General features: G+C 41.5%; 1 protein-coding gene across 1 annotated transcript in view; it reads right to left on the bottom strand.

Moving 5' to 3' along the window:
- The window catches only part of clcn2c (chloride channel 2c), a 205,335-nt gene that overhangs the window by 45,242 nt on the left and 146,246 nt on the right, over window positions 1-13,847 (bottom strand). The window contains exons 15-17 of the mRNA XM_034701145.1: window positions 11,407-11,620; window positions 3,794-3,927; window positions 1,707-1,897 (exon numbers count right to left, since the gene is read on the bottom strand). Coding sequence (XP_034557036.1) covers window positions 1,707-1,897; window positions 3,794-3,927; window positions 11,407-11,620 — 539 coding nt within the window. The remainder of the gene's footprint in view (window positions 1-1,706; window positions 1,898-3,793; window positions 3,928-11,406; window positions 11,621-13,847) is intronic.

The following is a 13,847-nucleotide window of genomic DNA, read 5'->3' as shown; positions in this document are numbered from 1 at the left end:
ACACACACACCTTTCTACCACCCACACATCCACGCCTGAGGGCCTCCTACTCAGCCACTCACTGCAGACTGATGAAAGAGGAGAGAAGAGATAACTCGACAGTTTGAGCTTGACAGGGCCAGACTGGAGACCAGCGTGGACATCTGCCTTAAACCACATCTGTGTGTGCCTTCTCAGCCTGACACACACACACACAATCACACACTTACACACACACAACACTCACATAATCTCCTTAACACTGTTATTGATGGCTTCCTAACACATGTGAATAAAGCTCTAAGCTCTCCATCTGTCACTCAAACACTCAAACACAAACACCATCCTTCTTCTTTCAAACTTCTTGAAAAGCAGCAGATCAATTATGTAATATCCGTCATACCAGACTCATTCTTCTCTTCCGACTTTTATAAAACATCTCTCTCAATTTCAACCGTCAAAACTCTGACAAAAGTTCAGGTAAACTGATAATGGATTCATTCCTGCTGAGGATGTTGAAGAGGAAGCTCAAACAGAGTTCAGCTCAAAGAGGGTTAAGCACTAACAGGGACCATTGATCTTTTGTCAGTCCTCCACATTAACTTTAGAGCGATTGAAAGATCATTGAGCTACGCTTTCATCGTCTCACTTGCAAATCAGAGCTGAAGTTTAACTTTGAAGTTTTCCAAATGATGAAGAAGGCGACCAATATTGAATTTTCAGGGCGGATTCTGATAACAAGTATTAGTAGTTCATGACACCAGTGAAGAGTGGGTAGCCGTGTTGCCTCACAGCAAGAAGGTTACTAGTTTGAGTCCCCGGTCGGGCAGGTACCCTTCTGTGTGGAGTTTACATGTTCTCCCCGTGCATGCGTGAGTTTTCTCCGGGTACTCCGTCTTCCTCCAACAGTCCAAAAACATGCTCTCCAGGTTAATTGGTCACTCTAAATTGCCCGAAGGTGTGAGTGTGTGAGTGAATGGTTGTCTGTCTTTCAGTGTTTATCCTGTGATAGTTTGGCGACCTGTCCAGGGTGTACCCTGCCTGAAGTCAGCTGGGATAGTCTCCAGCCCCCTGTGACCCTGAACGGGATAAGTGGTCAAGATAATGGATGGATAGACACCAGTAACTGATATTGGAAATTGATTTACATTAGAGCCAAAATGAAAACCTTTCTGTCCAAATTTACAGTTTGGAATATTACACTCCAACACCAGACTTTGTTGAAATGCCTTTAGCAAATGTTTGATCCGAATGGAAACTGTCAGCATCTTAAAAAGAGGAAAAGGACCCAGAGGGATTGATACACCAGCAGCTGAAGCAAAGTAACAACAACATGTAATCAATTAATTCTATCAGTGATCTTTAAAAATAATGCTGATACAGATCATGGCCAAATGCCAAAGCCCTGAAAAGCCCAGGCCAATAATTGTTTGACCCCTGAGATGATGCTCTTATTTTGTGTCATCATGATGTTGTTGCACGGACAGACTCAGCTGCTGGGCTTCTTTTTGCCTTTCCAAACAAAAGTATAAATCAATAAATGTTCTCTTCGTTTGCAGATAAACTTTTGTCTGGAAGAGAGAGCTGTGGAAGTTTGGAATCATATTTAATTGCTGGTGTCGGACTTTTACTGCTAACAAGCTGCTTGACTGTCAAGTGTAGTTTCCTTGTCACTAGCAGAGATAGTTTTTAATTAGCGGTGTGAGTAAAATGTAATGTTGATGTACCTGGAAGCGAACCTCCTGACTGGCCCGATGGCTGCCGTCCTCGCTCCCCGGGTCTGACACCACCGACATGCGCTTCTTCTCAGCCATGGACCGCTCCCTGATGTACTCCAGCCGCCGAGGGCGACCCAGCTGCTGGGAGAGCAGAGACTGGAGCTGGGCACGCTCGATGGATCCCAACAGGATCATGGACTCTGAGAGAGAGAGAGAGAGAGAGAGAGAGAGAGAGAGAGAGAGAGAGAGAGAGAGAGAGAGAGAGAGAGAGAGAGAGAGAGAGAGACGGGAGGTGAGGAGGAGAAAAAAGGGGAAGGAAAGTTAAAGACAATGGAAGGAGAGTAGCTGGGTTTTGTGGAAGAGGGATGTACTTTGAAGTAAAAAAAGAGAAAGAAAAAAGACAGAGGATATGAAGGGAACGTGAAACTTGGGTCAGGAGGAGAGTAAGCAGCCTGCAGGAGACTCCTAACACATGTTGCAGCACTGCAGAGAGCTCAGCTGAGTTACATAACAAGAGCCCAGAATGCAGTAAATGTGTGTGTGTGTGTGTGTGTGTGTGTGTGTGTGTGTGGGGGGGGGGGGGGGGGCAGCTTGCTTGCTTTAAGTAATTGCCTTTGTGACAGTACGTGCTGATTATGTATTTGGTTAAATGCCGCAGCTAATTGTTCCCGCACGATTGCATAATTGAGACGTCGATGGAATACCAAATTTGCACTTCAGTGAGGTGGCAAGCGACGAGCCGTCTGCAAGCTGTGCTCTGACAAGTTTGTCAATCAATCAATCACCTTAATGAGCGTGTCACCAAGGTCGCTGCGATTTGTTTTGAGTACAGACGAGAGGGGACGCTTCAGCGACATCGAACACAGACATCAATATAACATCAGACTCAGTGATCAGCACAACACACACACGACTGTACTACACTGATGTTGTCTTGTTAGGCACCATTGTTTACTTCTTCCTGATTTAACAAGTACAACGAAAGTCTTGTTGTTAAAGTTTTCATTAAATAAATCCTCTCAATATCTGAAAAACTTTACCCTAAACTTGTTAGCTCATTAAAATCTTCCTGTTTGTTTTGTGTTTTTATTCTTTGGAGTCAGAACTGATTTCAGCTCCCGCCTTCAGCCCTTTGCCACATGTCATCCCCTGCTGTCTCTACTCTGTCTCCAACTCGATCTGCAGCTCTGTCCTCTCAGTAAAAAGAGAAAAACTCCTAAATCCCTTTTTTTTCTCCTTTTTTAATTAAATAATAAGTTTACCTTTTTTCTTCTTTTTTTGTCAGTTTCCTGTCTTCTCCCCCTCTCTCCCCCTCTCTATCAAGCTTCTGATACCAATAGCAATAAGTTTATGTTTAGCACCAATAAATAGAAAAAAAAAACAAATAAGTAATAAAAAATAATTCTTTACTCCTTATAATTTTTTCAATATTTCCGCTTTCCACTTCTCATATTTGGAATATATCTGAAGATATTCACTAACCTTCATACACTCAGCCTTCCCACACAAACATTAACCCACACAAGACACACTTTTTGTTTATTTATTCATTTCTATACACGTTTATATATATTATCTACTTATTTATCTATTTTATTTATCTATTTATTTTTGTATTCATTATTCTGTTACATTATCATTATTGATATAAGATATTTATTTATTTTCCTATTCTTCTTATTATTATTATTATTATAATTTATTTTAGCATTAAAGAAAATCCCTAAAAGCCATCTTAAAAAAATAAACAAATGAAAAAAATAAAAGTGCACATCTTTGTTTTTATCTTGTTTTTGTATCTGCATGCATATGCTGCTGTGTCTGTATGACAACCCTGCGTTTGATGTTAGATGCAGCAAACAGTGGTCAGCAGTTATTTATGATTATGCACAGCTGCATAAACGGATCAATATGCTGATGTGAACAGGAAGGTGAGTGCAGGGATGAGAGAGCATCGCAATGATTGATGATGGACATGAGTAGATTGCGCATAATTCTCATGTAGGATGAAGAGAGAAAGTGTGTTATGACATTTTATATATAAAAGTTGTTAAAATTATAAAGTTTTATTGTGTTCGTGTGTTCTTCTCTCTCACCAGCTGATTCCACCAGAGCCAGGGTCTTGAGGTGACCCGTCAGCAGGACGTTGTGCAGGTCTCTGTAGCAGCAGTTTAATGTGATGTACCTCACATCCCGGACCATAATGTCCTCCACACGGATATTATACTTCCTGGAGGAAAGAGAGGGAGGAAAAAGAAGGAGGATTTGGTTAAATTAAAGATACATTTATCAAGTTTTAGAGATAAGAGAACCGCAAGAAAGAAAAGGAATCAAATATAATTTCCCTGAGTTGCTGACATCAACTTTTGAGTGGTTTGAAAATAGTATTTTTCATGAGCTATGATGCACTAAAGTTGGACAGCTCTAACTTCAGCTTTGTTAGTGCAGGTTTCATCAAATCACTGCCCCTCAGACCTTTAACAACTGTCCTTCCTCCTCTGACAGTGCACCCTTCCCTCAGCTAAGCGGTGGAACACTGTCGACTCGTCACGCTGATGTCAGCGGCAGTGACGGCACGGCCATGTGTACAGTAGGGGGAAGTGGGTGACATTGTGTGAGCAGATCTTGCCTCAGCAGAATCGTACGCCCCGGTACACCAGTCATAAACACTCAGCTCTCTGTTCCTGCCCGAGCCTGCCAAAACCTGCAAACACGACAGCAGCCGCTCGATGGTTCCCGCTGCCAAGCTACGGAGCTCTGCCAGGACGCCGGCTCCGGCCAAGCCTCCGCTCCTTATTGTGGTGACAACTCAATACACTGACCTCTCTGGAAATACAAAGTTAATTTGATGAGTATCCTCCTCCGTCTGCACTTTAAAACAACAGAGCACAGTTTGTCTTGGACCATCCCAAAGAAAAAGGCCGGTAACAGCACAATGAGCGCTACACAATAACTGCAGTGAGCTTTTCTATTAGTGTTCAGGGTCAGAGGTGAAGTAGCAAGCTGCTAAATAACAGATCAAATGCCCCTGAGGAAATACATGAGAGTGGCGTGCTACATAGTTAACCATGATCTCATTGTTCACATATTTCGGGATGTAAATCAGTGAAGATTCTTGGGATTGGTCAGTTAGCTCATATCTGGTGTGAGTCTGAAGTTTTAAATCATGTTTGGATCCAACGCAGTGCATTTACACACAATAACTTAAAAAAGACTTGTTTAGCAGACGTTGGCCAGCAGTTTCAATGTTCTGCAATGAAAAAATGAACATTTTTTCAAGGGTGATGTTGCTTGTTTCATAAAGAGCATCTCACTCTGCAACAGAAAGGTCTCCCTCTACTATAAAGATCATTTCTTTGATACCATTAATTATCGTAGATTACAATCCGAGCCTGATTTTGGCGAAAAAGCACTTTTAAAGCTCCTATAAGAAGTTTCTGGTTGGTTATGAAACAGACTAAATGACACTGATGCCTCTTCATGGTCTGTGAAAGCAAACCTGACCACCAGCATCAAGACTGGTCATTTCTGTCAAGTTTTTTTAATGCTTTAAACTGCTGCAGAAACAGAATACTTCGTTTTTCTGATCAAATTCTGTGTCAGAAAGCACCACCTACTCTCATACAAGACAAGATCTCAAAGACAGACGAGGCAGTTTTGTCCACAAAGGTTCCTCACAGATGCTTTAAAGGATATAATTTAAAGATGTGGAAGCTCTTCATCGTGTTTCAACCTACTGCAGCTTTAAATCTGGCTTCCCAGAGTATGCATATTAATCTTCGATTTCTAAAACTATTTTTGAGGTTGTTTTTTTTTTTGGCTGAATCTCCAATTTCCTATTACTTCTTCCTTATGTCCTACTTCCTTATTATCTTTTAACCTGTTTAGTTATACAGTTAAATGTTGGGAAACATTGCTCTTCATTGCTCCAGTCATTGCTCAAAGTAACCCTCCAGATCTTTTTCTATTTTATCCAAAGTCTCCACAAATCTACAAATACATACATATATTTTATTTCCTGGATATCAGAGGATATTGCCCTCCATGACAGATTTACCACACTTTTTTTTTAATCAACAGCAAATCAAAAAGAGGTTGAATTCTGTCCCTGATAGTGAGTGCAGAAATGCACATAAAAAAACCTTTGAAATAAACATCACACTTGAAGATGCATCTCACTCTGATGCATTGGCAGCCTCTTTTAATTTGCTAGTGGATCTGAGAGAATAACCTAATGCATGCCTCTGAACTGGCCACAACCGCTGCCAACACTAATTTCCCCCAGGATATCAAAGGCAGTTGATGAAATCTGATTGGTTTCGTCTTAATTGAACCTTCCTCCTGCGAGGCTCGGAAACACGTCTGATCAGTCTTAGCTATCTCGCTGTAAGCCCGAGCTTAAAGATCAGAGCCAAGATAAATAGACTTATAGGGTTATAAATGCAGGATTAAAGATCATTCATACCGGCCAGAGAGGAGTGGAGAAGCTCGGGGGCGTTGACATGTGTGTGCTGATATATATATATGTGTGTGTGTGTTTGTGTGTGAATGCGAGCGAACAGCTAATAAAAGGACGCCTGTAATGATCTGGAGAAAATAAGATCATCTCCTGTGGCTTCGCTCACTGTCAGCGACAATGGCAGAGAGAGGACAACAAACTGTAATTGGCCGTTATAAAATGTGAAGAAACACAAGAGGGACAGATAGAGGAACCAACGACACACACACACACACACACACACACACACACACACACACACACACACACACACACACACACACACACACACACACACACACACACACACACACACACACACACAAAGACATGTTACATAATTGTTCCCACACTTTTTTTTATTTTATAAATTGCACTCCAACGCTGAAGACTGATCCATCAATAGAGAAGATGGATCAGAAAAAGAAGCGGGAGAGAAGAGGTGGGAAAGGTTACATATATGCTACTGGGTGTGATTACAGAGAGACAAAGTGTGTAGCAGCTCGCCTGTAGTGGTTAAATATATGCATGTGTGTGTGATATGTGTGTGTGTGTGTGTGTGGAATCCAGTTATCAGCATGTGTGCGTGGGTGTATGGGCCAAATGTACATGCCATTATATGTTACAGTGCACAGCAGGCGTTATACAAGACTTCCTGAGTGTGTACATGTGTGTGTGTGTGTGTGTGGGGTGGGGGAGTTGGACGGTAGTGTGGGTGTGAGATGGATCTTTTCCAGTTTGCCTGAAAAACACATTCATCATGGAGGGGGCCACGCTACCTACAGCATCTCACTGCCGCCCCCCTCCAATCTACCTCCTCTTCCTCAGCTCTTATATGCTGCAGTAATACAACACACACACCAATGCACACACACACACACACACACACACACACACACACACACACACACACACACACACACGCACACACATCCAAACACACACACTAAGGTACATTATGGAAGCAGAAAAAGAGGTAAATGTGACAATGAAAGATGCAGGAGGGAAGGCAGCAACTGGAGTTCATAATATCTATCTGTTATTTCATAAAGTTACATTACTGTGCCTATATTTAAAGTTTACACACACACACACACACACACACACACACACACACACACACACACACACACACACACACACACACACACCCACACACACACACCAGACACACACACACACACACACACACACACACACACCCACACACACATGAAGTTCCAGAGAGTAAATCAATCATCTTTACGCCTAAACAGTTCTTAACATTTCCCTACGTATGACATAATGTCGACATTATTTCTACATTTCGATAACGGATGATCATGTCATGATTTGTTTTCACTTAGCAGACGAACACACACACATCACGAGGCTTTTTCAATCATCCTTATATCCTGGCAACCTTTAACATTCTGTAAACTTTTTGTTTATCATGGAGGATAAATGATGTCGGGGTGCAAAGAGAGGATTTGTTACATTTTCGTGCACTCTTTTTTTTTCACTCAAGTGACAGTTTGGTGAAGTTTCGAGCCGATAAGACGCACAATCCATCCATTTATTCATATACTGCTATCAAATCTAGAGTCGCAGGGCTCAGGAGTCAATCCCATTTGATTCTGAATTTGTAGAGATGTGTTTTGATTTCCCAGTTTGAGTTTTGTTTCAGTGGGATTCTTACTATTTGGCGTCCCTTAGGCTGGCCACACATGACAACGTTTTAGACCTGGTTTAGGGCCGGAATTGCTACTCCAAATGTCTTAGCATGGCCTGATTCAAGACTTGTCGTCACTGATTGTTCATCCAAATAATCATCAAGTGTGTGGTGTGAATTTGACTATTTTACTGCTCCCAACCAAATCGTAAATATCAAAGATGTTTAATATTCAAGAATCTAAAAACCAATGGGAGGCGTCACCAACTGGATGTTGCGTTCCTTAACTGCTCATAAATGTGGCAGTAAATGTAAACACAAATGAACTCTGAGCCAAGTAGAATTTAAAAAACGAAGAGCAAATCCTCTCCAATTTTTTGGTTTGTCTTTGTTCTTTGCTGCAAAACAGAACACGTGCAAGGGCAGCCAGCAGACGACATTCATTATCCTCCATGTTTGTTTATCTTCTAAAGTCACGTTTGATTATGCAAGTTCCTTTGAGATCTCGTGTCTGTGGAATCGGAACCACAAACGTCAGAGGATTGTGATGTTATTAATTGGTCTGTACTGTCCAAGCCACAACCTCCTGTCTCAAAATATGAATCACATGCGGAAGTGTTATAAACTGCAGTTCTCCGAGTGTCCACTTGAGGCTGGCTGCAGAAACACCGGAAACCACATACACACCAATTCAAAGAAGACGATCTTTACAGCATAAATAAACCTGTTTATTTAGAGCCTGGCCCAAAGACGGCTTGGGTGTATACGTCCCTAATTTCTCTAACATGATGGTTCAGAAGATATTAAGATTACAAGTTTTTGCCCAAATAAGGACATGACTGACTTGATTGACAGGCAGAAATGCATAGCTGTTGGCTAGGAGGCTCAAACCCCGCCTCTTTACGTCACACTCTTTTGGTTGAGTTCAGCATTTCCAATATGGCTCCTGCCAACGATTGGCTTCAAAACAGCTCTCAGGAACAAATGGGTGACGTCACAGATACTACATCATGGTACTGTCCTGATGTGTGCTGTCCCACTAAGATCTGAAAGTTGTATACAGTGTGACCAGCTTCACTCCTAATGGTTTACTCTGAACAGGGTGGGGCCAAGGCATGTATGAAAGAGCTGATTCGCATTAACTTGGGGGTAAATTGTGGTTTAACAGCCTGCTGTGAGTCTGAGTTTGATTCAAGTTGATAATCAATTTCTTTGTTTAATTTTTCTGCATTTGAAAATGTTCTAATCAATGAAACCACCACTTTACTTTAGACTTTACTTTCTGCTCACACCAGACACACAATTTGGTTGGATTGCAATTTGTCATAGTACATTTGGTCCCAGTTATGATGCTGCATTCAGCTGTTAGTAGAAAACCTGGCAACCAACTCTGTGCACAGTTTGTAAGGAAACCAACAGTTTAGTCCAAACGGTCCAAACTACTTTGCAGAAATGTAAACAGACACTGTGTGCTGCAGATAATATGGTATTTTTTCTGCCACTTTTCAGAGCACCCTTTCACTAATTAGGGTCCCTTGCTGTGCTCTGTACTAAAGCAGAGCAGTCAGGCACCAGCTGTGCAGTAAGAAGCAAAAACACTGCAAATGTATTTATGCTACATGTGGGGAAAATATCAAATACTGCTGAAAATATAACGAGAATTTAAATTTTGCCAGATTAAAAGAGTAGTCGGCTTATTGTGCATTCATTCTGTCAGGGTTCAGAAGGACCAACACTGATGCATAAAACAAAAACATTAGTCTGGCTTCCCAGCTGCTGAATTATTGAACCAAACGACATCTTTTGAGGTCCTTATTGAACTTTGTCAAACACAAAAAGCTCTTTGCAGTAGAAATCCAAAACTAACTTACTTAATAATACAGATGGTTTAATAAGGCCCTAGGAGCATGTAAGCTCACTCCTGTGTGTGCATTGTCCACAGTGTGAAGAGTTTTTTACGTTACATAATCAGCAAAGGGAAAATAACAAACTATGCAACACCTCGCTGAAACCACGGCTCACATTACGCACAGTGTTCTTCTTCTCCTCTTTCTCTCAGACACTCTCACAGACAGAACAGGAGGGGCGAGGCCATGAGGTCACCGTCGATAATAAGCAGAGACAGAGGAGAAGAGAGCAACAAAGATAGAGCGATAGAGGAATAGATAATGAAGAGATGGATGGCTGGGGTCAACTGAGGTGTTGATGTAGAAAGTGGATGACTCAAGTGGCAGACAGGGACGAAGCTCTTCAGGGGAGGCCATGGAAAATGATAAACAGATGGTGGATGAAATAAAAATTGTACTCATTACTCCCAATTTGAGTGTGATGCATCCTAACTATTATCTCCAGCTAATGATTTTGCCAGCATCCAGAACAATAACCATCTCCTAACAATTACATGAAAAGTGCCTCTGTGTGGAGCTGGGATCACTCAAAGTATCTGGTAATCCTATTCGGTATTGTGTGCTTGGTTTAAATTATGAATTAGGGTTAAAGCAATTAAAAGCCACATAATGCTGTATCACAGAGCCGCCGCCTTTGTTTGTCTTTTTTATCAAAGTCCTCTCCAAGTCCTCATGTGGACCTTAAAGGTGTGAGTGTGGGCTGTTTGAGGCGATGACAGCTAAATTAAAAGCAATATCTAAAACCATTAAGACTTACTTACCAGCACATTACATTAAGACGTTCACTGTTTACACGCTATCTGAGCACACGATTATGTAACTAATTAAACTTCCGGAGTTGGAGAGGTAAACTCTGCAGGGCAAAACAACAAAAAGTTTCACGGTGGAATGTTCAGGTTAGCAAACTAACAATACATAAGACTACACAAAAACAAGACTGATTACAGTCTGCTACATGCAAGCCCAAACTATGCCCGGCAGACAGCTTTTTAAGTGTTATCATCTTAAACGTTATGCAGTTTTAGCTGTATACGCTCTTTGAAAATGAACACAATCAAGTCTGTAGGTTTTGGGTGGGGTGGCATACTTCCACATTGGCTTCAATTCTCGCGGCCAGATGTTGCCGCTTAAGTGCAGCACTGTGCATTAAGCTTTGTCCACACGTATAAAGATATTATTAACAACAACAGTTTTCAGGAAACATCCAGTCCACATTAGAGGTGTTTATGAATATTTTTTTGTCCACACACCAACGCAGAAACTGAAAACACCCTCATAAGTATGCCAGGCCAGCAGGTGGCGATAATGTGTAATCAGAACGTGCTTATTGAGTGTCTTCTTGAGCTGCGGTTGTAAACAGTGAAAAGTAAACTATTGAGAATTGCGTTTTTCCTGCTCCAGTGCTGCAGTGTAATGATGAAAAACAGCAAGGTTTTCCTGTAAACATGCATCAAACCTACCAGTACCAGGCAGGTATGAACAAGCTAGTAGCCCGACATCCTGGAGCATGTGCTATATATATAAATATAGACACGATCGGTCAAACTTAATGTCTTCTTGTTGATTAAAGCAGGATAACCTGTAAAATGGCTGTTAAGCATGCATCCACTTTCTGTTACTGTGATGTGGGGTGTGATGTTTGACTGTACGTACTCGTGGTGTCCCCAGCCCAGCTCAGGGAGGTAGGGCAGCTTCTTGATCCTGATGATGGAGTCGTACAGGGAGGGCTGCAGAGACTGAGCCACGGCGTTGGCCAGGATCACTGCTATCATCACCGGCAGGATGTGGGAGATCTGTCCCGTCAGCTCGAACACTATGACAGCCGTGGAAACCGTGTGGGTGACTGCTCCTGACAGGGCCGCAGCACCTTTGGGTGGGGGGAGAGGATAGTTGGTTAGGCATAATATCAGAGAAGAACTGTTCAGATCAGGTCTTCAGGGTGTGGTCAGGTACTGATTTAAGGACCTCCTCCAGGAGATTTCAGAGGAATCATCCACCAAAATGACAAACAGCTCCACTTTCCTCTCACAGGTAATAAATTATAGTATTAACGGTGGATGCAGAGGCGTGTAGCAAAGAAAATGTCTAGGAACAAGAAACGAGTCAAGACTAGTTTCTCACTTTCAAACCTCACCTCCCACCAAACCTGTGAAGTTCTGAGAACAGAAATAGTCTCGGCAAAGTGGGAAGGCGCCAAGCGTGACTTAAGACTAAACAGGTTTTGTACTTAATTAGAAAAAACTTTCATGTGTTGAGATACATCCCCTCAGGGTTTTACACACTTCAACTTTCATCTTAAGGATATAACTTTTCTACTGTGGTCTCTTTAGGACACAAATCTTTGATTCAATGTTTTAGTTTGTGAACTATTGTGGCAAAAATAAGGCTAAATAACTTAAACTTTCATCTTTAGAGGCATCTGAACGTTGTACCATAGACATTTGGATGGTCACTAATGTGTTCTTATTACACGGTTGTGTTGAGTTCACAATTTTGAGGAGTCGAGTTAGCATTTCATATTTAAATATTCACATGGGGGTCCTGCTCACCTTGCAGGGTTTCACACCCTACAGGAACCCACTCCCTATACATTACCCCTTACATAAATACCATAGTGATCCAAATAAAAGACAAGTTTTCTGCTTAAAATCCATCTCAACAAAGTGGGATCATCTTATATTCAGAGTTCAGTGACTACCGCAAAATAAAACTCTTTTTGTCTTATAAAAAGTGAGCTGCAACCCATACACTGGAGCAAACGATGTACCAGTATAAACTGCAGACAAAGGTATTGTATTGCGTTACAGTATTTACCCAGTAGATGGCATTTGAAGAAGCAAGAAACCTCTTTCCTGCTGAAGCAGGCTGGATAGATAACGAGGCGGACGAGTCGAGCAGCGCTGGTTTAAATCAGCTGTCTCGCTCATTAGGTCGTAATCATAAATTCAATAAAACACTGGTTTACTTTTCAGTAAACAAATCTTGTAGAGTTCTAGTTTGATTGAAAATACTCCTCAACAAGGCAACTTAACCACTTTAACACTACCTCTACTGAGCTCAACTACAGTTCTGGTAGCTAGCAGGATGGTGAAAATGATGGTACAAGAGAGAGCTTCACAGCTGCACAGAAGCTGCACATTGTAGACTTTGTTGAATGCAATGGGAGTCTTCTATCTGGGACACCCACAAAAATACATGAGTGGGATATTCCAGATAATGAACTGTAAATATTAATTACAACACATGGTATCACTAATTTGTAAGACTAGTGTACCCCTCATGACTGAGGCCAGCCGTCACACACCACTATGATGTCAAGGGGGATAAAGAAGAAGGGACACCAAAAACTTAGGTGGAGTTATGATGGTGATCAATGCCATAGAGACATGAAACAACTGTCATAGTACCAAGAAATATCATGTAACAGAGTCTAATCTAGAAAAAAAGCAAGCCCCAAAACATCCTCTCAAAGCTGCTGTGAGGAACTTTTGTTTTGTATTGATTCTGGTGCCCTCTTGTGGACAAAGTGACACCTCTTATCTCTTGTCCTATACATGCAAAAGCAGTGTTTTCAACAAAAACCTCTTCCTGTTGTCTTTTAACAGTCAACTTTATCAGGCAATGTGATTATTTTCCATGAAAACAGTCAAATAGGCAGTTTCTGAAGCGAGATGTTTATCATGTGGTCTGACACCTACCCCCTCAGGGCGGTTTCAGGCATTAAAAATGACAACAGAGAAGGTGTCAGTGTTGTTGCTGATGATCTTATTTGCTATTGAAGGTCATAAAGAGGCATCAGTATCATTTTCAGTCTGTTTCTCAGCCAGTTCAAAACTCCTCACAGGGCCTTTAAGATGCAAGTATGTCACTGCTGAAAAATGGATCAAAGGTGTACCCTTTACCAGACTTGCCATTTGATCACTGGGCAAAATGGGGCAAAGCTGTGAAATATTGGAATATTCAGGTTTGAGGAATACACCCAAAATAAGAAAACATATCAAAAACCATAATTGGCTAAATTGGCAAAACAACAAACATTAAAAAGCAGATGTATGGAAATATTAACAAGAACGTCTCTATAAATCGTATTAATG

This window comes from Notolabrus celidotus, chromosome 14 (genome assembly GCF_009762535.1).
Source record: "Notolabrus celidotus isolate fNotCel1 chromosome 14, fNotCel1.pri, whole genome shotgun sequence".
Lineage (NCBI taxonomy): Eukaryota > Metazoa > Chordata > Actinopteri > Labriformes > Labridae > Notolabrus > Notolabrus celidotus.
The sequence above is the reverse complement of the archived record's forward strand: the minus strand, read 5'-3'. Positions and strand labels throughout refer to the sequence as shown.